The sequence below is a fragment of the Myripristis murdjan genome, chromosome 10 (assembly GCF_902150065.1).
Source record: "Myripristis murdjan chromosome 10, fMyrMur1.1, whole genome shotgun sequence".
NCBI lineage: Eukaryota > Metazoa > Chordata > Actinopteri > Holocentriformes > Holocentridae > Myripristis > Myripristis murdjan.
Window position 1 is genome coordinate 27,641,593 of NC_043989.1, and position 25,613 is coordinate 27,667,205.

At 41.7% G+C, this 25,613-nt stretch overlaps 1 protein-coding gene and 1 non-coding gene across 3 annotated transcripts; both read left to right on the forward strand.

The window, feature by feature from the left end:
* The first annotated feature begins 47 nt into the window (after positions 1 to 47).
* polr1a (RNA polymerase I subunit A) lies at positions 48 to 24,950 on the forward strand. Of its 2 annotated transcripts, none has more exons than XM_030061885.1 (37): positions 48 to 373; positions 1,020 to 1,128; positions 1,833 to 1,928; positions 2,278 to 2,427; positions 2,847 to 2,957; positions 3,189 to 3,274; positions 3,529 to 3,617; positions 3,800 to 3,880; positions 4,630 to 4,747; positions 5,069 to 5,213; positions 5,387 to 5,545; positions 6,995 to 7,117; positions 7,585 to 7,812; positions 8,008 to 8,115; positions 8,448 to 8,594; positions 8,899 to 9,090; positions 9,442 to 9,591; positions 9,862 to 10,045; positions 10,358 to 10,440; positions 10,568 to 10,726; positions 12,279 to 12,377; positions 12,522 to 12,674; positions 12,815 to 12,897; positions 13,666 to 13,831; positions 14,828 to 14,951; positions 15,498 to 15,598; positions 15,813 to 16,012; positions 16,472 to 16,639; positions 18,543 to 18,678; positions 18,959 to 19,119; positions 19,337 to 19,460; positions 20,545 to 20,652; positions 21,261 to 21,536; positions 22,150 to 22,350; positions 22,925 to 23,042; positions 23,148 to 23,312; positions 24,561 to 24,950. In XM_030061885.1, exons 1-37 carry the CDS (start codon positions 297 to 299, stop codon positions 24,659 to 24,661), a joined length of 5,079 nt encoding a protein of 1,692 aa, XP_029917745.1. In that variant the 5' UTR covers positions 48 to 296; the 3' UTR covers positions 24,662 to 24,950. The 2 variants fall into 2 exon arrangements, with proteins under 2 accessions (XP_029917745.1, XP_029917744.1); XM_030061884.1 differs by having other exon boundaries at positions 297 to 373; positions 5,384 to 5,545.
* Positions 14,100 to 14,236, forward strand: LOC115367117 (small nucleolar RNA SNORA5). The gene has a single exon (XR_003928890.1). It is a non-coding gene; the product is annotated as a small nucleolar RNA SNORA5 (small nucleolar RNA).
* Positions 24,951 to 25,613: the final 663 nt, after the last annotated feature.

Below are 25,613 nucleotides of genomic sequence, written 5' to 3' on the forward strand. Positions count from 1 at the left end.
GTGAGGAAATAAAGTCAGGTCTGTGTTACGCTGAACACAGCGCCTTCACGCACCTGTATTATGAGAATATGGTAATATTATGTGTTATTTATATGATTTTTAGAGGAAATACATAAAAATATTAAAGCATGACATAGTCAAATGCAGTCAAATCCCCCTACGAGCCGAGTGGAGTGGTTTCACCTGAAGTTCCCACGTGTGGACTCGGAGCAAGTTTGCGTCGCATGTGGCTGAAGACGAGTGACATGGATTTACAGCAATAAACACAAGGAGAGTGGATATATATTTTTTCCAAGATGTTATTTGGAAAAGAAGTGCCATGGCGGCGCCTGGAGAGCATGTCGTTCAGCATGTACTCCGCCGAGGAGATACGGTGAGAGGCAGCGAGCTGGCCGCCTGGCTACATGCTAACCCTCAGCTCAAAACAACACGCCATACACTCAGACACGTCTTCTTACCAATTACACAGAGACCTGGACGAATAATATCAAAATAGCCCACTTTAGAATGGTGATACGTTCATTGGTTGGTTTAAAAACTTTCTTGTGACGTAAGTCCATGCATGCAGAAACTGTGCTTAAGTGAACCTATTTTTTTCACATTGCAAGGAGCTCCCTGTGTTTATTCCCTCTCCTCACTCCTTAAATGCCATCTTTACATTAGTTGCTCTGTCTTCTGAGTGTGTGTGTGTGTGTGTGTGTGTGTGTGTGTGAATCCAGCTGGGTTGTGTTAATAATGATATTTATGTGCCATTATGTTGATTTGTTGAACTCTGAAGTCAGTTGTCAAAGTGGATCATGGCTGCTGCTCTGCTTGTCTCTGTGTGTCAAGTGTTCAGTCTGCTGTTGAATCACTGAAGTGATGCAGAGCTGACCGTCCTCTAAGTCTGCACCATGATGTGATGTTTTTCTGCTCCCTGCAGGGACAGTCCCCTTTGCTTTCCTGTCACAAGGAGGTTTATAGGTTAAGTTGTAGGTCTCATCACCTCACGCTGATTCTTGTGTCTGTCTCATGTCCAGGAGGCTGAGTGTGAAGGCAATCACCAACTTCAGGTTCCTCGACAGTGTTGGGAATGTCGCTCCCAACAGCCTGTATGACCTGGCTCTGGGGCCAGCAGACAACAAAGAGGTAAAGCTCCACCTGACTCAGATTCTGTTGTCGCGGATAGCTGCATTATATTATATTGTTTATAATGTTTATATTGCTCTTTGGTACTTATTATCTGTATATACTGTTTATAGTGTAATTTATGCTTCATATCTTGCTATCCACTTTGCTGCTGTAATACGTGAAATTTCCCCACCGTGGGACCAATAAAGGAATATCTTATCTTATTATGATTAGGGCCTATTTTCTCTCTCTACTAGCAGTGTAAGACCTGAACACACATATTGGACAAACAGGTTCAGTAAATTGAAAAATCAGTTTGGATCCGTCTTCATCATAACGGTCATCATATCTTCATGTTTATTAATTTCATCTCTGAATCGATTTTGAAGTTTTTTGTTTTTGTTTTTGAGTGTGTAGAATTGTTCTACATTGTGTTGACTGCTGTGGCGTGATGGTCATGTTAAATAAAGTACACTAATGTAACTGCTTTGGGATCACTTTTTAGTGTAAACATTAACATGTTTAATAATGCAGGGTTCCTCATGCAGTTTACAGCATTAATTCTCTGAGAATCTCTTTCATTGTAACTGAAATATAACTGACCGATTTAATATTAAATCAAATCCAGCGGATTTAGGAGTTTGCAAATCGGAATGGAATCGATTCAAGAGGTCAGCGGCGATACCCAGTCCTAACTTTACTCTCTCGAATTGTCCGTCCAGGTGTGTTCGACCTGCTGTCAGGACTTTAACAACTGTCCTGGACATCTGGGACATGTGGAGTTACCACTGCCTGTCTACAACCCACTGTTTTTTGATGTAAGTATGTCTATGCACACACGCACACACAGCCTCAAACACATGGTCCATTCTGGGTTGTAATACTGGTAATGATGGACCTGTTTGTGGGGTTGAGGCTGGCAGAATCAGCATCCATCTTTTAAATCAGGTCTTAGCCTAATATTTCTTTCTAAACTAAACTTGGTGGAATCCTTCATGGTGGAATAGTGTTCCTTAAGTTTCAGAGTTTAAAAACACTGCTTAGCCCAAGGAGGACATTATTAATACATATTAAAAACAAACAAACGAAACAAAATCAATAACGGTAGTTCTCCTGCCCTCTTTTTCCTAAACATCCGTCTTTCTTTGGTCTGCTCTCGTCCATCAGAAACTCTATCTGTTGATTCGTGGCTCGTGTCTGGTGTGTCACATGTTGACGTGTCCCAGAGCCGCCGTCCACCTGCTGCTCAACCAGCTGAAGCTACTGGATCACGGAGCGCTGCAGGAGGTCTACGAAATCGAGCATGTTCTCAACCAGGTGGGTTTATATAGACAGATCGTGTGTGTGTGTGTATAAATATGTACATACACACATGCACTCTGCATTCTCTTTATTAGGTACGTTTACATGGTATAATCTGGACCTTCATGACCAGTCAAACAATTTACAAAAGAAATTTAACATTATTTCTGGGTCATGACCACTGACGAGAGATGGTGGAACCTCATTGATGTATTGTTTTTATTATTGTTTGATTTTTTTTTTTTTCTTATAGCCATAAACAGTCACTTTACTCTCATCAATTTGTGCCTAAATTGTGATGTGTAACTCAATCTGACAGGTGATAATTAGATTCTCAGCAGTGTAATGGATAGTGTAAATGTGTGTGTTCTGTCTGTACTTGTGTGTGTGTGTGTGTGTGTGTGTGTGTGTGTGTGTGTGTTTGTTTGTGTTAGTACTTGGAGGGAAATCCAAAGGCCAGCGGAGATGAGATCCAGGAGACACTCATGGAATTCACAGATAAAATCATCAAAATGAAAGCTGGTGGTTCCGAGACCAGCAAACCGGTCAGTACACACATACGCACATGCACACATGCACACACACACAAACATATAGTGCACACACATATAGAAAGACCCATGGTGGCAGACACAGTAATGTAGCATATTATTGTGCTCAAGTTATCTGGATTTTTTTTTTTCTTTCTGTGTTTTTTGGAAAGGGTGTATTCCAATTTCAGTCATGACCCCACAACTGGAGACACAGTCTAATTGTGTGTGTGTGTGTGTGCGCAGATTAAACACCTGGTTGAGAAGAAGAGCAGCTTGATCAGTAACTTCTGGAGAATCCACATGAAATCCAGGAAGTGCCCACACTGCAGGTAGCATGACAAAAGACAAATTATCATTTGGTATCAGACCACAAACTCATATCTCGGGGCTTAAAAACAGGATTGTGCCCTGTGGTGCAAATGAATGTTTCAAATTGCTCGTGCAGTTTGAAAGAATGGACAAAAAGGCTCTTAATAATTAGGACTTCCCCTTTTTGCCTTTCATCCTGCTCTGATGTTTTGTGTTGCTTTGTTATTCACATATGAATGTGTGTGTCTGTGTGTGTGTGTGTGTGTGTGTTCAGCGGTGGGCGGTGTGTAGTGCGTCGGGAACACAACAGTAAGCTGATTATCACCATGCCAGCAGGAGCACAGCCTAAAGGCAATACTGATGGTGAGTACTAAAGACCATTACACCGATAAGTTGATGTTACTGTGCCAGCAGGGATGCAGACGGCTCAAGAACGAAAATACTTAACTGTACATGCTTAACATTGATAAAAACAGAGGAGAGAGAAAAAGTGCCATTCTTTTTTAGTTTGAGTGGATCTAAAGTAGTTATTTTTGTCCCTGTAGAAAACCTGATGGCTGGAAAAAGGGGCTTCCTGACCCCAAGTACTGCGCAGGACCACGTCAACAAACTGTGGAGCAAAGAAGGTAGGCTGTCCTGCCAGCACGGTGCAGAGTGGGTGGACACATCTTTCAAAGGCCATATGCTACATTTTATATCATTGGAACTCACTACACTAATCTCTGGGAGTCTTTACGTTTCATCATGTTAAATGAATGACTTTAAAAGCTTTTTAGTGCTAGATGCAACTAAAATCTGAAAACCAAAAACAAAAGAAACTCTTCGGTTAATGGGGCTTGTGTTACTGAGTTTGTTTTTAACCAAAGACCTTTCTAAGACCTGTGCAAACTTGGTTAGTCTGCACTTTAGATTGTTGCTTTGTATTCCTTATTTTATTTTTGTCGTCACTTAGGCTTTTGTATTTGTGACATGACTGTGCAAAATGGCAGAGTGGTGAAAGCAAATCACAGCCCTGATCAATTTTGGCTTGTGAGGGGGAAAAAAAGAAACTCTTAAAATGTGATTGTTGTAATGTGAACATGTATATGAGCATTATTAAGTTTTACTGATAAAGTTTCAGGCAAAATAGTCACATGCCCACTTGAGGTCGCTGTTTTATAAGAGAGGCTATATTTCATATGGGCAGTAGAAGATGATCTGTTTTTCTCTGTTGGTAGACCGTGCTCTCCGGCCGACAGCCGAGTTATTTAACCGTTCTGTATATAAAGTTATATCTGCACTACCGAGTAAAGATATTTTTGGGTCACGAAGTGGTGCAGTGGTTCTTGGAATAGAGCTGAAGTTGCCACAGTGATCTTTCTTCTCTTTCATCCAGGTTTCTTCCTGAGGTGCCTATTCTCCGGGCTGGAGGAGGGCTCAGGGTTACAGGGCTCCAAGGCAGGGTTCTGTCCTGACCTCTTCTTCTTGGAGCTGCTGGTGGTCCCACCCTGCAGGTACAACACACACACACATACACACACGCAACCTGTGCTAGTATAAAACTACCCAATAATTGTAGGTGTGCAGTGATCTGCTGCACAGTAAAAATTGCAGTACATCAAACAATAAAACTGTCTCAGCTCAGTGTCAGCATATGGACATTACAGCTGTGTGGGAGGAGGGGAAGGTAGGAATAGACTTAAACCTAAACCTAAATAAATAATGTCGCTTAATGGGCGCGGTAGTTTCAGGTACTTGCAGGTGTTTCATGTGTTCATAGTTTTCAGTGAAAATAAACCCACCCATTGTATCTGGTTTGTTTTATTTTTCCTCAGATATCGTCCAATCAATCGGCTTGGTGACCAAATGTTTACCAATGGTCAGACAGTCAACATGCAGGCCGTCATGAAGGACAACGGGATCATCCGGAAACTACTGGCACTCATAGCTGGAGAGAAAAAAACTCAGGAGGAGGAGGAGGTGAGACAGTGTGCCATCACATGGAGTTTGTGTTGCTTGCTCCCTAGTTGTACTTTTCTGTTTAATCCGTGTTCATGTTGTACAGGGCACAGCGGCACATTTAGCTGAAAGCTTTTATTTCAAAGCCAGTGATCATAACGTGTCATCTTGTCCTCTGTCTTCCATTCCAGGAGTCAGAACAGATAGACCAGTCTTTTCTGTCTACCATCCCAGGCCTGACATTAACAGATAAACTCTACAACATCTGGATCCGTCTTCAGAGCCACGTCAACATCGTCTTTGACAGTGATATGGACAAACTGATGACAGAGAAATACCCTGGAATCAGACAGGTGCTTTATAAAATACTTCCCTGATGTACAAAACAAACCGAACTCAAACCAAAACCATGACCCAAGAAGCGCAATACAAACTGAACCTTGGGGTTATTTAACTACAGCTGTAGTTGCAGCATATCTTCAAACTGCTTGTGAATTTTTATGTCCTTTTTTTTTTTTTTTTTGCTGTGCTGTATCAGCACGTCTGCTATAGATCTCTCCATGTAATGGACTGTAATTGACTGAGACAGACTGACTCCACATACACTCAGCATCACTTATGTTCTCCTGAGCCAGTGTTCGCTGTCAGCCAGTGGTTTGAAACCAAAAGTAAAGAAAAAAGTGTGTTTCATGATGGAAACAGGGCTCTCGTTGCATTGTTTGCATTAGTCTCTGAGTTTTAAAAAGCAGTGAAATGGCAGACTCAGCTACGAGGTGAGTTCTGAATGAAATGTTTATTTTGCTGCACTGCTGACTTATGAGGCTTTTTGTTTGTTTGGGGCTTGGTCAAGTGATTTTAATGAAGCTAGATACCGAATATGTTGCTTATTTTATTCTTTATTTTATTTATTTATTTAAAAGGGACAGTGCATATTGATAAACATTTTACATGTAAATATGCCAGTTTGTAGCCATAGGCTAATTTCCAACTGTAGTCCCTTGGCAGGTTGATGTAGAAAAAGAAGGGGAAGAAGGAAAAGAAAGAAAGAAAGCTCAACAAGAGTAAGACACATAATACTAAACATATACTATACTAAAATAAAATAAAGTTTAAAAAAAAGAAAAGAAAAAAAAAAGGCATACACAAAGACAAGTTTATACAATCAGATGTGATTGCACATTGGCCCATGATGTGATCGTATATTGTTCATAACTAACCATGATCACAGATGTGGTTTGTTCGGAACCACACCTTCAAATGTCCCTTAAATGTTGAAAAGCTGGGACTTTCTCTAATTGAGGGAGGTAGGCTGTTCCATAATGTACTACCTCTGTACGATAGAACATTTTGATCAAATGTAGTTCGTCTGAGAGGTACCTCACAGTCACCTCTGTTAGTGGCTCTGGTGGCTCGAGTGGTGGAGTGGCTGACTGCTCTCTGTTTGATGTAGTCATTTAATGCTGGCGGTGCCAACCCATGTAGGACTTTGAACATCAAACAAGCTATTTTCAAATATTATCTTAGTGACAAATATAAAATGTGGTCATATCTCAGAACAGATCAAAGTGGACTATCTTGCAGTTATAGAGCTCAAAATGTCAGCAGCCATGACACTAACAGTGGAGTTGCTGGTGTTGATCAACAAGAGCAGCACTGCTTGCACCACGTTCTTCTTGCTTAATCTTTGTGTTTGCTGCTGAAACAGTAGAATTTCTTCTAGGATCATCAGTCCAATCCAGTATATCATAGGGCAGTAACATAAAATATGATGAAGACATTGTAATTTTTGTCTCTTCTCTCAGATCCTGGAGAAGAAGGATGGATTGTTCCGGAAACACATGATGGGCAAACGAGTGGACTACGCTGCACGATCCGTCATCTGTCCCGACATGTACATCGGGACCAACGAGATAGGAATACCTATGGTGCGGTGTCTCCATATGTTCTCCTTCACTGTTACTATGAGTATCTGTCTTTTCCTTTGCCTCTCTAGCTTTAGCTTTAGTCTCTTTAGCTTGACGACGAGACAGTGAAAGATGTGACTCATTGATCTTTCTGGATTTATAAAGGCTTTTTGCAAAGGGGGATAAATGAAGTTCAAAGTTACTCAGCCGTACATAAGTAATACATGTCTAAAAATGAGTTGGATTGATCGACTGTCATCATGGTACAAACTTAACCAATCCCCCACACTGATAGTCAAAACTTACCAACCAGAAATGACATTCAGCAGACTTGCACTTGTGTAAATGAGAGAAGCTATAAAACTTGAAAATGGTCCTCAACTAATACAAATAAGACTCTCAACTCCATTGATATGTTTGCCAAATCTGAATTTCAACACTTGGACCAACTCTGTCTATTTGTGCCTCTGTCTCCTTGCTCGGTGCAGGTGTTTGCCACCAAGCTGACGTACCCCCAGCCCGTTACTCCGTGGAATGTGAAGGAACTCCGTCAGGCGGTTCTTAACGGGCCTAACGTCCACCCCGGGGCCTCCATGGTGATAAACGAAGATGGCAAGAGAACCATCCTATCAGCCACGAGCTTCTCGCAGAGAGAGGCTGTTGCCAAGCAACTGCTGACACCGTGTCCTGGTCCACACAGGATGCCCATGAAGATTGTAAGCCGGATTTAGGGAATATGGCATGTTTTAGGACCTTGTCCTGCTTGTCGTTTTAGCTCTAAAGTGATGAGAGAACAGAGGCCCTCACTGTTCATATGGCCCTAGTCTAATGTCACTGTTATATAAACTACCTTTTGTTTTTATTTAAACACCCCCACATAATCTCCTTGTCCTTCTGCTGTCTCTCTTAAGGTGAATCGTCACATAAAGAATGGAGATGTGTTGTTATTGAACAGACAGCCAACACTCCACAGGCCCTCCATACAAGCCCACTGTGCCCGCATACTGCCAGGAGAGAAGGTAACTACTATTGCTACCAAGCTGTTTCTTTTTTTAAAAAAAACAACAACAAAAAAAACCCATTCTATTTCTTGGTTTTGTCTTGGCATCAAAAGAAGATACAGTCATACATACACCACATTTGTGAATGCCCCCCCTTTATATAGGTGCTTTTATTTAATTTGGCAATTTAACTCATTAATGTCGTGAATTTTGTTGATCACTTTCCAGGAACTGCATAAAAGTGTCCCATGTTTCCCTGAATTTATTTGAGATTGAGTCTCTGTTCAACTTCTGTGATTGCAACCACATGACTCATAATTCATTTATCTGATTTTATTTGGATGTTGCAGGTCCTTAGACTCCACTATGCTAACTGCAAGGCGTACAATGCTGACTTTGACGGAGACGAGATGAACGCTCACTTCCCTCAGAGTGAGCTGGGCAGAGCAGAGGCGTACACATTAGTCAGCACTGACCAGCAGTACCTGGTGCCCAAGGTAATATTGATCAGTACTATACCTACTAGCAGCCATACTGGAGGTTTGGACTGAAGAAAACCAGTTCCCTGTATTTTGAAACAGTGCCATCACCATTCACTTATAGTTCTTAAGTTTCTGAATGGACCGAATAGATTCATGCCATCAATTTCTTATTTCAGACATCTTTCGCTTTTGCCTATTTGTTGTATGTATAGAGAACGTTTGATGTGGACAGATCTCTAGTACCATGATAGTGCCAGTCTTTGTTGATATTTTTGTGATGCTACTGTAAAGCCACTCATATATTTTCCCCTCTTTGTAGGATGGTAAGCCTTTAGCGGGTTTGATCCAGGACCACATGGTGTCGGGTACACGGATGACAATCCGCGGCTGTTTCTTCACCAGAGACCAGTACACTGAGTTGGTGTACAGAGGACTGACTGACAGACCAGGCAGAGTTAAGCTGCTGCCACCAGCCATACTCAAACCACAGCAGCTCTGGACAGGAAAACAGGTAGATCTCTGTCTTTAAAGTTGAACTGAAGCCCTTAACCAGACTATGGGCAGAAAAAGGGAACGTTATTATGACCCTAACCTTAAAAAAAAAAAAAAAAAAACAGGTTCAAGACATTTAAGAGGTAAACCTGATTACTAATTAAGGCGACATTAATGCTGGAAAGATATTTTCATGCTGGCTTGTTTTTAAAACGTCATCTCCCTCCTCTTAGCAGTTAAACACAGCACTACTTTGGGGTTATATCAGTCATTTGTCTGTCAACACAGCATGTGCTCACTTGGTATTAGAATGACATAAATCATGTTCTGTTATTTTTTGCACTGGCTTTACATCTGATGTGAATTGTAGGTGGTGTCCACCCTCTTGCTGAACGTAATCCCTCAGAAAGCCTTGCCGCTCAACCTGATTGGCAGGTCCAAAATCCCCAGCAAGGCATGGATTCAGCTCCCTCCGAGAGCCGCACCAGGGTACCACCCTGACAGCATGTGTGACTCTCAGGTATGCACACACACACACACACACATGCACACACACACTCACATGTAATTGCTAATTGTGAAACCATGAGGAGATGTACATACTACTCTCTAACAAATACATTAAGAGTGTTCATTGGTTTTTCAGTTTGTTTTTATTTTTCATGTAATCTTTCTTTCCATTGGATTGCATTACATTGCACCTCAATATTTTGCCTTAAAATCATATCGTCACTGTCATGTATGAACTCATTGATTGAATTTCTGTTTCTTGTGCTCCTCATTTCCCTAGGTGGTGATTCGTCAGGGCGAGTTGTTAATGGGTGTGCTGGACAAAGCGCACTACGGCTCCTCGGCCTATGGCCTGGTCCACTGCTGTTATGAGCTGTACGGAGGAGAAACCAGCGGCAAACTGCTGAGCTGCCTGGCCCGGCTCTTCACTGCCTACCTGCAGTTATACAGAGGCTTTACTCTGGGTAAAAATCTACTATGTACCCAGTAAATACAAACAAAGCTGTTGATTGCCTATTTGCACAGGCTTATCTCTGGCCTTTTGGAGGGCTTACAGCTAAAACACACTAGGCATGGACACTATTATAATGTGTCTATTATAATGTGTCTATTATAATCAACTGAGACTGCTACACTGACCACTGAAGCCGTGACCAGTTTTTTCAATTAGGGCTATTGTGTTTTGATAAATGTAATGTTTGATAATACGAGCTATGTCTTTATGTTTATTAAATATGTGTGTGTGTGTGTGTGTGTGTGTGTGTGTGTGTGTGTAGGTGTGGAGGACATCCTGGTGAGACCGGGAGCTAACAAACAAAGGAAAAAGATCATAAAAGAGTCACTAAAATGTGGCACCAAAGTGAGTTCCATCATCAGCTCCTGCCATTTTGATTAAAAAAAAGAGTGAGGATAAAGGTGTCAAATGCGCAGTGAAACAGTTTTTGATCGAGCCAAAAATAGATTTCATTTCCCCCGTGCTCTCCCAGGCACTCCAGGCTGCGTTCAACCTGCCGTCCAACGTGAGTCAAGCCGAGGCTCAGGACCGCTGGCAGGACGCTCACCTCAACGCAGACCAGAGAGACTTCAACTTGGCTGACCTCAAGTTCAAAGAGGTGGCCAACCAAGTCAACAACGATATCAACAAGGTAACCAGCGGAGGGCTAATCGGTTTTTAGGGGTCCAAGCAGCAAAGGTGTGGGGGATCTCCAAAACTGTAAAGGCTGAATTATGCTTCTGCGTAAGAAGAGCGTACGGGGGTTGTGCGAAGCTTACGGGGGTTGTGCGACCTCCGCAGAGCCTTGCCACGCGCCTCCCAAAAATTGTAACTACGCGGACCCTACGCAGCCCCACAAGAGCTGTGATTGGTCCGCCGAAGTACATCATTTCCGGCATTTCGTTGCAACCGGCATCACATCCTGTTGTTGTGCCGGCTGGCAGCGCCATTTTTAAAACAACTGTTGTGTTTGAAAACTTTGGAGAGTGCTGGATCTCGCAGAAGAACGCCTGGCCGAGGAGGTGCGCAAGTACCCGCACCTATACGACTCGTCCTCTCGCCATTACAAAGACGTACAGAAGAGCAGCGACCATACGTCACAGGGTCTACGTTGGTGGGCGGAGAATTGCTCAGTGTGTTTCGCAGAGGTATGTTGGACACACATGCGCTGCGTAGGAAATGCGAGCTTCGCACAACCCCCGTACGCTCTTCTAACGCAGAAGCATAATTCAGCCTTAATGGCCACCAAACTCACAGCTCAGGTCCCAGACCTCACCCATCCACTACTCAGGCGACAAAAATGACATCAGTTGACCAGATGGTGGCACTACATTAAACAATTTCACATTTTGGCCAGAAATGTCAAAACAATGCATCGCACATTGGAAAGTCTCACATTAGCACATTCAGCGCATTGGGCTGGATCTCATGGGACGGGCCAGACCCACATAGCTCTTACAATAACTGATTGACAGTGGAGACTTTCATTTAAAAAAAAAAAAAAAAGTAAAAACAAAAAAATACATAAATAAATGGTTAAACAAATGAATGAATGAATGAATATATAAATAAAAATGACAAAAAGACTTTTTTACAGTAAAAGTGAAAACTTACAGAAAAAACATTTAAAGACAGCAAAACATTCAGAAATGTCTAATTAAAATCTTGACAAAATCTTAAAAATATGCTACTTTGGCCTATGATATTATCCATGAAAAAACTGCCATGTTTGAATATGTATGAACATTTAGACGAGAGTCTGTGCTTCCTGCCAAAAATTAGATTTTTTTGTCAGCCAGTGTAGTAATATTGGATGTTTGTTTGTTTTTTTTAATAAGGGATTTTCATTTAGCTATCAGAGAGTTAGTAGTGCATCTGAGGCACTCTGGATTTTTGAACTTTTCATTTTGCAAAACAAAATTGAGCAGCTCATAAGTTGAACCTACATTCACTGACTAAGGCTGAATGTGGAGCCTGAAGCTAACCACTGCAGCAGACTGACTTAAGATTTTCATGACGCACATACAGAGCAACACAGCAGAGAGATGTGAAAATTGCAGCCCTGATGTTCACACATTAAAAGGAACAATAGCTACTATTTCTCCCCTGGCACAAATGACATTGGCACAGTGCAACAAAACAGAAAGCAGAGCTGGTCTCGACGTTTCCTCATGATGACCTGAAGTGAACATGTGTGTTTGTAGGTGTGTATGCCACTCGGCCTCCACACTGCATTCCCTGACAACAACCTGCAGCTGATGGTCCAGTCAGGAGCCAAGGGATCCACTGTAAACACCATGCAGGTATTTCCCTCTCACTTCCTTCCCACTCACTGTTTTCTTTAGACATTGTCTGTATCTGCTTCCATGAAACCTTTGGTGGTAAAGATCATCCAAACAAGTCTTTCTCTGTTGAAAACCCTGCCCTGCCCTGTGTGTTTGTTTCAGATCTCGTGTCTGCTAGGTCAGATTGAGCTGGAGGGCCGTCGCCCACCGCTGATGCCTTCTGGGAAATCATTGCCGTGCTACCAGCCCTATGACCCATTGCCTGGAGCAGGGGGCTTTGTTTCTGGAAGGTTCCTCACAGGCATCAGACCACAGGTAGAGGAAGAGGGCGGGGTTTCAGCTCTCTGACATGGCAACTTACTTCATTTAAGTCCTTACAAAATATTAAAAGATTATATATCTATTGTTATTTCATGGTGTGTGCCTCATATTTCTGTGTAATCTTTTGTTCTCAGGAGTTTTTCTTCCACTGTATGGCTGGCCGAGAGGGACTGGTGGACACTGCGGTCAAAACATCCAGATCAGGATACCTGCAGAGGTAACAGCACAAACTCCCCAGCAGACCACAACAGCTGGCTCTTAGTAGACCTCACAGTAATAAAAGGAATAAGAATAAGCAATAAGGAAATTGGGAATGCATGGTTTGCCTCTCTGGTACGAGCCACACAAACACAGGCAAATTTTAGCCTCTGCTTAAACAAACATGGTTACAGGAAGAGGAGTCCGAGCTACAGGCCACTTCTCAGTTTTTCCTGAGGTTTACTTCGCTTATTTCAAACGTTATACACTTTTGTTCCTCATCTGGGGCTGTTTAATCATCTGAAAACACAGCATCTGTGATTTTTCAATCTGCTTCTAAACCAACTTTTGAAGTTTCTCTGTCCTGAGATTGTGACTGGACCATGATGCCGCCAAAGTCCAGCAAGCATTGTGCATAATGAGTTAAGCATTCTGTCAGTCACGCTTTTAGGAGGAGTTTTGCCTAGATGAAAGCCTTTCTTGCAGCAAACCTCTGACTCTGACCAGTGAAAGAAACGACTGTTCCAATGTGGCTCACGCTGATTAAATATAGCCTGTTTGTAAAATATAATCAGATCAGCCAGTTGACAACTTGTCCCCTGATTTAGGCCAAAGCAAACAGACTGTAGCTTTGTAAAACACCCTTTGGGGCAATGTCCTGTCATCATGTATAACTATGAATTTTGAATGTGATTCAACTAAATTCGCTTCTTATCCTAATTTGAATTTAATCACTTTTGTCTGCTCCCTTGTCTCCTTCCTTGTTTCCTGTCCCTGTCACGTGAAGATGTGTCATAAAGCATCTGGAGGGGTTGGTGGTCCAGTACGATCTGACCGTGAGAGACAGCGATGGGTCTGTGGTCCAGTTCCTGTATGGTGAAGACGGGCTGGACATCCCAAAGACTCAGTTCCTCCAGTCAAGACAGTTCCCCTTCATAGAGAACAACTACGAGGTGAAATGAACTCTTACAAAAAATGCACGCTCACTCTCTAACTTAACTGGGTTCATATCAGAGGGAACTTCCTCTTGATAATTGGGTTGACATTAATGATGCAAAAAAAGCAAGACAGCATCGATCATTATGGCTTCTGTTTATGGTGCAGTCACATTTTTTGAGTCAGGCAATGTCGAGGTGCATCGATCTGCAAAGTTTTTCAAACAGTAGTACAACTGACTGAGTGAAGACCCACAATGAACAACAAAATTTAACGCTGAGAGACTGCAGTCTTGTCAAATTCAGTGCGTCCTCCTCCATGGTTGGCACTGGCCGAAATGGCTGCTACAGTCATGGTGTGGTTCATGGGCCCCACGGCACTTTACTGTGGCCTCTGGGGATAAATATGTGCTACACACAAACACCAGCTGGCATCAAGGCCTGAGCTGGAAACCTTTATCGGCCTGTCGATTCTTTGATGATTTCTGAGGTTCAGTGACTCGTGTTCACCTGTCTACATGTAAGCATGCTCAGATAAACAGGAGCAATTTACTTTGTGGCCCTCTCACACACACTACATGCTCATTGAACTATCTTTAGAAATCATGACAGTTTATCATTGCAGTTTGTTAGCTTTCCTTCCTGCCTCCATCACTGCACGTGTCATGTTCCTTTCCAGAAAAAAATGCACAGTAGATTTAGCAAAACTTTCTGTGTAGTGTTTTTAAATGATTCATTCTCCAGTAAGACGTGGTTCATGTCGCGGATGAATTTTCATCTGCTGCATGCATACTTGTTTCCTGGCGAGTTTAGCAGCCATTGTTTTTGGCTACAGCAGAGGGCTTGAATCTGATTTTGAATGTTTGAGTTCCGCTCTGAGGAAGGAAGTTTATTCTATTGTTTAACTACATTGGTTTGCGTGTGTGATGTATGATCATCCACGTCACATATCCTATAGACCGCTGCCAGAAAATCAACATGAGCAATGTGTGTTTCCTTCTTCCCTCTAATCAGGTGATCAAAAAGTCCCAGGCCCTGGATGACGTTTTGTCCCGGTTGGATCCTCAGGCTGCATATCAACACTTTGCAAGCATCCAGCGCTGGAAAGCAAAGAGAGAGCGGCCGTGTCCACGACAAGGTGCTAAAATCCACATACAGTCTTTATGTACAGCGTTCACTGCAGCCAGTAGCATTCACCGCTTTCACCAGATGTTTCACTTAAGCCACCACCAAACTTTATGACTTAATTGAAACCTTAAATTGTCATGGTTAGGCAAGCATCTCATTTGAGTCCAAAGTGTTAAAGAGACTGAAATAGCAGGAATTTCTTAGGTAAGAAGTGATCTTTCTCTGGCAAACAGCATGGAGGTCGTGTCAGTACCTGATGGTAAAGTGATGTATGTTGTATGCTTGTCTCTCTCTTATTCTATTAGAATTCATAGAATTCATTTAAAGGGAATCTATTTTTGACTGACTTTAAAGGCCTTAAAGTTATTTTTAGTCGAGTTTAATCAGCTGGTTTTTTTGTTGCATATTGTTTTTTAAGATAGTTGTGCTTTTCAGTGAGTTGTGATACAGTGTTGTAATGTGAACAGCTTAAATACTCGTAAGAAACCTCCTCAGGTTGTGTTTGAACATGTCTCATGTAATATTATGCACTTGTGTGTATTAATTCATGTGTCAGGGGCGTTCCTGCTGTTCTCCCAGAAGAAGCTGGCCAAGCTAAAACAGGCTGAAGGAGGGGGAGCAGAGCTGACTGACGGCAGAGACGCTGCAACACTGCAGGTACACACACGCACGCACATGGGCACACACACACCCACACACACGATTTTGACACCATCCTGTTTGATAAGTTATCTCATGAGACAGATTAAAAACAGATTAGAGTTATCGAACTGATTGTGTGTTCCTTTATCTCATCCCAAATATGATTAGACTGGAAACAGCAAGACACTCACTTCAACTAAACTCTGGTTCATATTCTCTCCCTCCCCAGCTGATAGAGCGCTGGCGCTCCCTGGATGAAGCTAACAAATCAAAATACAGCAGGAAGTCGTCTTGCTGCCCTGACCCCAGTTTGGGTCTGTTTAGGCCTGACATCTGCTTCGGATCTGTGTCGGAAAACTTCCACAGTATCACAGAGAAATACCTGCAGAACACAGCCAGGAGGAGCCAGGACGGCCTGGACGCTGACAGGTGTGTGTGTGTGTGTGTGTGAGCCAAACCCTTAAATGTCATGTAGTTACATATTCTGATTAATGCTGTAATCATAAAAAAGTTAGTCTTCAAAATGTAATAATTAGCAGTTATTGTGATGATAATTAGCAGAGAAAATTTAAACTATCATTTTTGATTCATGTGTAGGTACATTTCATCATAATTTGAGTCAAGTTTAAGTTCTTACATTTCCTGTCTTATACATTATTATTTACTACAATTACAACAGATTGTCCCATTGTGTTATCACTCATGGAGAATTAAACAAAATCTTAATATCCAGATATTGCAGATAATTACTTTGACTTTTGTATTAAAATTAAGTCAGCCTTCCCTCTCTTTCCAACTTCTGTTCAGCTTGTATCAGTGCACATTTCTGTTTGTGTTTGTGTGTGTGTGTGTGTGTGTGTGTGTGTGTGTGTGTGTGTGTGTGTACAGCCTTCGTCAGCTGTTGCATTATAAGTGGCAGCGTTCGCTGTGTGACCCGGGCGAGGCAGTGGGCTTGTTAGCAGCCCAGTCAATAGGTGAACCCTCCACCCAGATGACCCTCAACACCTTCCACTTTGCTGGCAGAGGAGAGATGAACGTCACCCTGGGAATCCCCAGGTACTGTAGTCGCTTTCCTTCGATTTCCTTATCATCCACGGTCTGAAATTGTCCTGTTCCTTATCTACATTTTTTTAATTATGACACCAATTATGGCTGCTATTGCACTGGGTTGGATGTCAACATTAAGCGCCTCTGCTAGTGTTTTAAAGATCACACACCAGTAAGTTGGACATGACCAGCACATGCGTAGTAAGTTGGCAGGGCTGATGCGTCTGAATTAGGGAAATTCAAATTTAGCTGGTCTTTCTTTGGAGAAATGTGCCTGATGTAAGACCTTAAATTGGATACTACCTAATTTTGAACAAGAAGTGCTGTCATTCGCTCCAGTTCCAGATGTCCTCGTCCACGTCCTGCCCGAGCTCGCCCACCCAGTCCAAACTAATCTTTGCAAGGGTTATGTTTTTAAGAGAGGCCACACAATCATTTATATCGTTCATTTAGCCGTTTTGAATTAAAAGGGAACTCTATCATACTGTCAAAGCGAGAAAATGAAAATATATTTGGAAAGCTGTCATGTCACTGAAGGAAGTGGGGGACTTGGAGGTCCTGAAATAAGCTAGAGCAAAGCACGCAAACTTTATGTGACAAGTCATCAGAGCTTGCAAAAAATTCTAAATAGAAAGAGGAAGACAGAAGACTGAATGTGAGCAGTGTTTGTTTTTTGTTTTTCTTCTTTTTTTGTCCAGTGACTTACCGTTTGAACAGTTTATTTTCAGTTTCAGTGCAAATATAAAATTATTGAGAATTGAGATTGAGAAGTGAGTGTGTCTACGTGCTTCCACTGGAGCTGCACCCGTCTGAATAGCCACTGAGGCAAAGACAAACAACAGTCACACCCATGAACAGCAGCTCTTTCCTAACAGATGTGTGCACTTGGTATTTTCAACGCTTAGTTTAGTGGCTTGGAAGAGGAGCCACAAGGTTCTGTTAATTTTCAGTGGCTAGAATAACCTTTACAAAAACCTGTCAAGTGTTATGCACACCACAACCTATTACTGTACTGTCAACCAAAAAATCAAGGAGATGTCCACAATTATTCTTGAAATCCAGTGAACTCACGACTTAGCACAAAGTCCCCAAGTCCATCCAGGGATCCAGTCCCATCCAGGCAGAGTGGACAAGAGACTAGTTCAAAGTTCATTTTAATCCTCAACTGGTTGAAAAAGTGGTTATTCCTTCATACACATTTTTACACAAGATATGAATGGGATCCACACTAATGTTGATTTAATTTTCTCATCTAATCTCAACATCTGGTTCAACATAATTGGACTTTGTGGCTCTAAATATTTAATTTTCTGATGTAATTGTTTTCCCTTACTCTGCCATTTATAGTTAAAGAGCATTCATTACGTATATTCAGTTAGAAACACGGATTTGATAGACAGCTTTTTGATTATGGTTGTTGAATTAGCATTTAGAAAAATCCAAAAAAAACTTGGCACTTGGCTTTCTGAAACACACTGAGGTCTCAGCAAATGGCCTTACTCAACATTTTTTATTTTTTACATTAATTAATTTATGTAATATGTTCTCTACTGTCATACTGTTTCCCTTAGTGTCTAGTCAGTTAGAAGTTACCTAGAAAACAGAACCAGTCACCCTGACCAGTACTTCTCAAAATGTGGTGCGGGTTTAGTGTGATTCTATTACAGTTCACTTCTGTGAATTCTTTACTGTGCAAACATGATTATTGTAATGGTTTCGTTCTCACTATGATTATGACCCCATGTGCAATGTAAAGCTACAGGACGATAATAAACCAACCTCTGTTTCGCTCTGACCTTCTTTCTTCTCTCTTCCATTTCTACCTCCTTGCCTCCCTCATCATCTGACTCTTCCTCTATACGTTCCTCTGTCTCTTGCTCTCTCTCCGTCTCTGGCCATGTCGCTTTCTCAGACTTCGGGAGATCCTGATGACGGCCAGCCCCAGTATTAAAACCCCCATGATGAGTGTCCCAGTGCTGAACACCAGTAAGGCCTTGAAGAAAGTCAAGACTCTTCGCAAGAAACTCACCAGAGTCTGTCTGGCTGAGGTAGAGATCCGCTGTTGTCTCGTTGTCTTTTATTTTCTCATCATTTCTTGTCTCTCTTCCTCATGTCTTTTCTGTTTTCATGTCTTCATCTGTTCTTGCCCCCCTCATCTCATTTTTTGTAAACGTTTAACTCACCTTTTCTTCTTATTTGCATTGTCTTGTCATCGTATTTTATACTTGGTCTTTTGTTTCTCCTCTCTTGCCTGTTTGTTCTTTCTTTTCTTGTATTACACCACAACTGTCTGTCTCTGTGTGTGTGTGTGTGTGTGTGTGTGTGTAGGTCCTACAGAAGGTAGATGTGGTTGAGTCCTTGCGGATCACGGACAGAACTCAGCAGAAGATGCGGACATTCAAAGTCACCTTCCACTTCCTGCCTTGCGAACGTTACCGTGACGATAAGCTGCTGACACCACAGCAGATCCTCCGCTACATGGAAACAAGGTGTGTGTGTGTGTGTGTGTGTGTGTATGGATAATATATTTGTTTATCTACTCTGAAAAATGTGCAGTCCACTATGTAATGCGTGAACCAAGTTATTTGGCTGCACCATGCAATTTCCTGGATGGACCATGTGGATCTATTTCGGACATTCATTGTCCTCTAAACAAGAAAACCAGTTTAGTGACAGTAACCGTAACATCCTCATTTCTCCATGCAGGTTTTTCCGTTTCCTCCTAGAGGGCATCAAGAAGCGCAGTGCCAAACTGGCCTCCATCGCTGTGGATACAAGGAAGGCCACACTGAGAGAAAAGGACCAGGATGGAGAGGGAATTGCTGGGACGGTGGGTGTCTGTGTTCAGTGTGCTTATCTGTTTCAGTCTCCCAATCTCGATCGCATTTTTTCCTTTTGATTGTAGAAGTTGGTTGCGAATAATTTGTGCTGATATTCAGTATCCTCAAGTTCGTCTAAAAAGTCTGAACCTCAAGCCTCAAAGGGTTTACCCCTAAAAATCTTGCTGAGGTCTGTTTAAGCTGGTGGTGAGAAGACACGCCTAGCTGCTAACTTCCTACATCCAAGTGTCTACCTGCTTTCACTAGAGCCGCACCCGCCTGAGGCAAAGACAAACAACAGTCACACCCATGAACAGCAGCTCTTCTCTAATAGATGTGTGCACTTGGTTTTTTCAACATTTAGTTTAGTGGCTTGGAAAAGCAGCCACAAGGTTCTGTTAATTTTCAGTGGCTAGAATAACCGTTACAAAAATCTGTCAAGTGTTATGCACACCACAACCTATTACTGTACTGTCAACCAAAAAATCATAAAAGGAGATGTCCACAATTATTCTTGAAATCCAATTCAGTAAAATATATTGCAGAAATAAGCAGCACAACTAATCCAAAAATTCAGCAAAACTTTAGAAAATCCAAACAATCAGTAAAATTCAGGTTATGCTGATTAAGTGACAACACTCTGCAGCAGCACTTCCTGTTTTTCCACCAGAGTCTGAAATCCAGACTCACGACTTAGCACAAAGTCCCCAAGTCCATCCAGTGATCCAGTCCCATCCAGGCGGAGTGGACAAGAGACTAATTCAAAGTTCATTTTAATCCTCAACTGGTTGGAAAAGTGGTTAGTCCTTCATACTGCAGTCGATAATTTCCAGATGAAGATGATTTGTAGATGCCTCTGATGGTAAGGCAGTCCACCACTGCCACTCCAAAGGTCCGACCCCGAAGAATGAACCCCGATGGTTCTAAACCAAGTCTTTTTATACCATTTTTTCCCCACACACCACCTAGTGCACATAAAATGGTAAAGTTGAACGCACACACCTTTACACACACTCTGAATTTGAATGCACACAATTACTTACTCCTGGAATTATGTCTGTTCTGACTTCAACCTCCAATTTTGACTTTTAACAGTTAGATGACGGTGCAGGAGAGGAGGAGAGAGAGATCGTCGACGATGAGGGGAACGAAGGAGACGCCGATGCTTCTGATGCCAAACGAAGAGAGAAACAGGAAGAGGAGGTATGATTATTGGAAGTCACAAAAAAGGAAAAAAGACGAAAACAATAGCTGCTATACAGTGAAAAAAAAAAAACTGATAAAAATGTCATCCATTGATAAATTAATTCCTAAAGTCCTATAAGTCCTTTTCATACAAACAGGAGTGATCTAATTGAAACACATTTGATTTGATAAAATGCCTTTTTTGATCCAAAGCAGAGCTCTTTTTGCTTTTTCAAATCAAGTATGTGTGTTAATCAAACAACTGTTTTTATTGAATTCTGTCTGAAATTATAAGTTGTTTTATCAAACCAATTATACATTTATTACTCTTTTATTAAATAAACATTTTCAAGTCAGTTTGTATCATTTCGTATAATTTATGATTTCAAAAAGAATGCATCAAATCATTGACATTTTCAGCATTCTTATCATAATGTATTAACTATTTTTTTATTGTTTAATTTTTATTTTCATTACGTGTGACCTTCAGGGCTAGGGACATGATCGAACATTTTGTTTGAACAGACTGATAAATATTTGCATAACCATCAACAGCGACTTAGCTCGGGCCAGAAACTTCGTCCAAAGCTAAACCTGAGTGTCGTGCATGTGGTCACATTCTGCAGGTGGACTATGAGAGCGAGGAGGAGGGAGACGAGGCGGAGGAGAGGGAAGAGGAGCAGGAAGAGGAGGAGGGTGAGGGGCAGGAGAGGGGCGAGCAGAGCAGCTTGGAGGCGAGCCAGTCTGCAGGAAGCACAGAGGAGGGGAGAAAGAGACGAGGAAAACGAGCAGAGGCAAGAGGAGAAGAACATCAGGATCCAATGAGAGTGAACGCTGTTCTGGACTCCAACTCAGCCATAGAGAGCTACTCCTACGACAGCCAGCACGGACTCTGGTGTCAGGTGGGTAAAAGCCTGGTAAATCTTAAGGCTGTGTTATATCTTTAGCCTCAAATCTTTTGCAATTGTAGAACAAGACACTGTTGGCTACAGCTGAAGACAAACTCTAAAGATAAATAGTGTTTTGGGCAGAAGGCTATGTACCTCCAATATAGGAAAAGCATTAGTCCTGAGAGCAATTTTGAGAATCAGCAGCTGGGTTTACATGAAATATTGAGCTAATAAGACAATTGCAAGCCCAATCAAAATAAAAATGCCACCAGCAGTGGAACAGATAAGCTTATTTCAACTGGAAGTTCATTTGCCATGAAAAGAATGGTGTAAAACCAGTCCTCTGAGAATTATATTGGCTAATAGCGATGGAAACTCTTAAACCTGATGACTTTTGGTGGTAAGATTCTTTCAGGGTGTTTATCCACTTAGATTAAGTGGCATCAACAGCTGTCTTCAGCATTCTTCTCAACATTTAGTGTGTTTACTCGCTGTAGTACATCTTTTTTTTTTTTTTTTTTTTTTTCATTTTTCATGAGTGAGTGTTGTACTGATGAGGGACGTCATTAACGCCGGCACAACCTCCACTCATCCCTCCCTCCATCTCTTGTCTCTGTGTTGATAGGTGGACCTGGTCCTGCCGGTGAGCAAGGTGCACTTTGACCTGACCTCCATTTTGTCATCGCTTGCCCAGAACGCTGTCATTATGGAAACTAGGGGCCTGACCCGCTGCCTGCTGAGCGAGACGACCACCAAGACGGGGGGGAAAGAGATGGTTCTCAACACGGAGGGAATCAACATGCATGAAATGTTTAAGCACAGTGATGTACGTCAGCACAATGAGCTCAGTGTATTATTATTTTGTAAATGACATTATACGGTGGCTTTAAAATAATGTTTCAATGTAGATACAGATTGATATTTACAATATGGCTATGGCCAATAATAGAAGAGAATAGAGGACTTAACTTGTCACTTGTCACTATTTTGTAATGATACGGTAAAAGATGATCACTGCCAATCAGTTGATTCATTAAAGGGCATTTCACTTAATTTTTTATGTTTTTTATAGGCATGTGATGTGAAAACAAGACATTTACAAGTGTTAATTCAGTGCCATTGGTTATCTGCAGCATCCCGACTATGAACGCAAGGGGTTTCATGCATCCTCAAATGCATCTTTTACATTAATAATCAAAGTCCCTTTAAATAATTAAAGCAGCTAGTGCCATAAGCAGGGCAGATTTTCAGCAGGATATTACACTGCAATAATGACTCAGCCTGAATCATCACTGTCTCACCGAGGTCTACGGCATGGTTAACTCGCATCATATAAGAGAGGATCCACCCCCAAGGCAGTGATAGGAACATTTCAGTGACCTGCATGTTTTTCTCTCTAGATCCTGGACATCAACAGGCTGTACTCCAATGAGGTCCACGCCATGGCTAACACCTACGGGATTGAAGTGGCCCTGAAGGTTATAGAGAAGGAGATCAAAGATGTGTTCGCCGTCTACGGTACACACACACCCATAGTAAAATGTCAGATTATGGGGAGCACGTGGTAAGACTTTGGAGACCCCCGCTCATCTGTTGCTTTGTCATTTCTCTGTCTCTGTTCAGGTATTGAGGTGGACCCGCGGCATCTGTCCCTGGTGGCAGACTACATGTGTTTTGAAGGTGTTTATAAACCCCTCAACCGTCACGCCATCCAGTCGAACTCGTCGCCCCTGCAGCAGATGACCTTTGAGACCAGCTACAAATTCCTCAAACAAGCCACCATGATGGGTGAGGACAGGATAATACTGACACAATCATGATGATGACAAGCTTTTAGAAATCTATAAACTACATGGAAACTATAGAGACACTTAAATAGAACAGTTGGTCGATTGGGGGAGAGAAATTGGTAAATATGGCTATATTTTAGACAACATTAGCATTTGTCTCAGAAGATGCTCTTCTATTGATGACCACTGACATCATGTGCTTCTCATCCTATCTGTTGTCATTCATTAACAAAGCCTTGACATATTATATTGCCTGACCCAGAAGTCCCTCAAAGACTTGAAGCACACTAAACCTTTGCCTAAAAGTACCCATCTGTAATGTAATATCACACCAGCTCACACCGTTTCGTGGGCCAATCACAGCAGTTCCATTAAGAAAAAGGTACGAAAAATGGGAAAAACGTTTCATTCACTGAAATAAAAATAAAAACGAGGCTTTGCAAAAAAAGATAATCAACTGAAACTGTGTTGCGTGTTTACAAACCTAACTAAAATTGTAGAGAAAACGTCTTTAGTTTTCATCTTTGTCAGTTTATTTGGTTTTTCATCTGTCCTAAGTGAATACACTTTTTATGATGTTTTGTTGAGTTTTATTACACAATCCTTTTCTGACCTTTTTGAATCTCGCTCCTGACAAATACCCCATATTACAAAAAAGACTAAAACTAAGACTGAATCTAATAAAAGCTAAACTAAAACTTGGCGTTTTTTTTTTTTTTTTTTTTTTAAATAAAAGCTGAACTAAACCAGCAAAATTACTTTAAAACTAACTAAAACTAAACTGAAATGTAATGGAAATAAAACAATAAAAAATAAAAACTAATGAAAAATGCAAAACTATCATAGCCTTGGTTGGCACACCCTTTGATTTTTTTAAATTTTTTTTTGTCTTTGACAGCTGGTCCAGGGTTTGAAATATGAAATGAAAGCCCATTCATTTAAAAACAAAGGGCCGACAAACAAAATTTAAATAAATAAATATAAATCAGTGATGCAGGTTCTTATTTCAGAAAATAGTGTAAAATGTAAAATGATTTGTAGACTTTTGATGTGTGTGCATGGATATTCACATGAACTTTTGTCCAGTGAGGGTTGAAGGAAGCGGTTCATGTTCACAGTTGATTCACTTCTGCTGCACAGTTTTCCCATGCCAGCGCAGGGATTTGTGTCACGAGCCCTGCTTTTTAACACATCTCATCCCGATGTGTATGTGATGTTGACGCATGTGTTTTTCTTTCCTGTACAGGATCCCATGACCACCTGGTGTCTCCCTCAGCCTGCCTGGTGGTGGGGAAGGTGGTCAAAGGAGGCACTGGACTATTTGAACTCAAACAACCACTGCAGTAGAACAGATACTGCACTGACCCATCAGTTTGAATGGGAAACAATGTTTAAGGCAACTTCACATGATGGACTGATTCAATGATACTCCAGAGACCTATAGTAGGAGTTCACAGCAACATACACAATGCCATAACCAGAAACTTTGATTTGGATGGACGAATAACCAATGGTATCATTTTTCTATTTGTATTTAATAAAATGGAAAGTTGAAATGTGAGCAGGGAGTGGTGTTATTTTACTGTTTGTGTTTCACAGGGTATGATTTACCCAATTAAACCCCTGTCAAAATGTCTAGCTGTTTCATTTGAGACTGTTGTTCACCACTGTCCTGCCTGTCTGCAGTAGAAATGAGAAACTGCCTCTTTCCTCTGTTCCTAAAGAAGCCTACCTCCTTTCCAAAATATATTTTTTCTCCATCCAACCCTGCTCTGAGAAACTAACCTGTCGTGCTGAGCTCAGAGTTGCACTGATTTTGGTGAAGCAGGGTCTATTATTTGGCGAGAGATTGATTTGAGATCGTGTGTGATAACAAAAAGAAAAATCATATTACTAGATTTCAGCACTGAGGGGCTAACGTTGATAATTTTACATAGACATACAACAAAAAGACAGACCTTAAAACCTATTATTGGGGATCGCACCACAAGTTGCAGAGCATCCCCGTAACCATAGTAACTCATTGTCACTGTGCCGGTTTGCGCACGGTGCTCGAGGACGGGGGAGTGATTCGCGTGCATTGTGGTCACACTGCGGCTTTGTCTCGTCCGTTTGTGACGCCTTATCAGCCGCGACATCAGCGTTGGTGTGAAAAAAAGTCTCGGTTGCCTTCGTCTCGCGGGCATTGCGCGACAGTTGGTAACCCTCTTAATCATACCGTGTCTGATGAAAGCGACTGACAGGATTTGTTTTGCAAAACGATGTGGAGCGACGTATCAGTGAGCCATAACGCGAAGAT

What these genes read in the sequence shown, in the direction of transcription:
- polr1a (XM_030061884.1), top strand. Translation starts at nt 297, where the DNA reads ATGTTATTTGGAAAAGAAGTGCCATGGCGGCGCCTGGAGAGCATGTCG. An exon ending in GCCTAAAGGCAATACTGATG is followed by an intron (nt 3,618 to 3,799) that starts GTGAGTACTAAA and finishes TTGTCCCTGTAG; the next exon opens with AAAACCTGATGGCTGGAAAA. An exon ending in TCATAGAGAACAACTACGAG is followed by an intron (nt 13,832 to 14,827) that starts GTGAAATGAACT and finishes CCCTCTAATCAG; the next exon opens with GTGATCAAAAAGTCCCAGGC.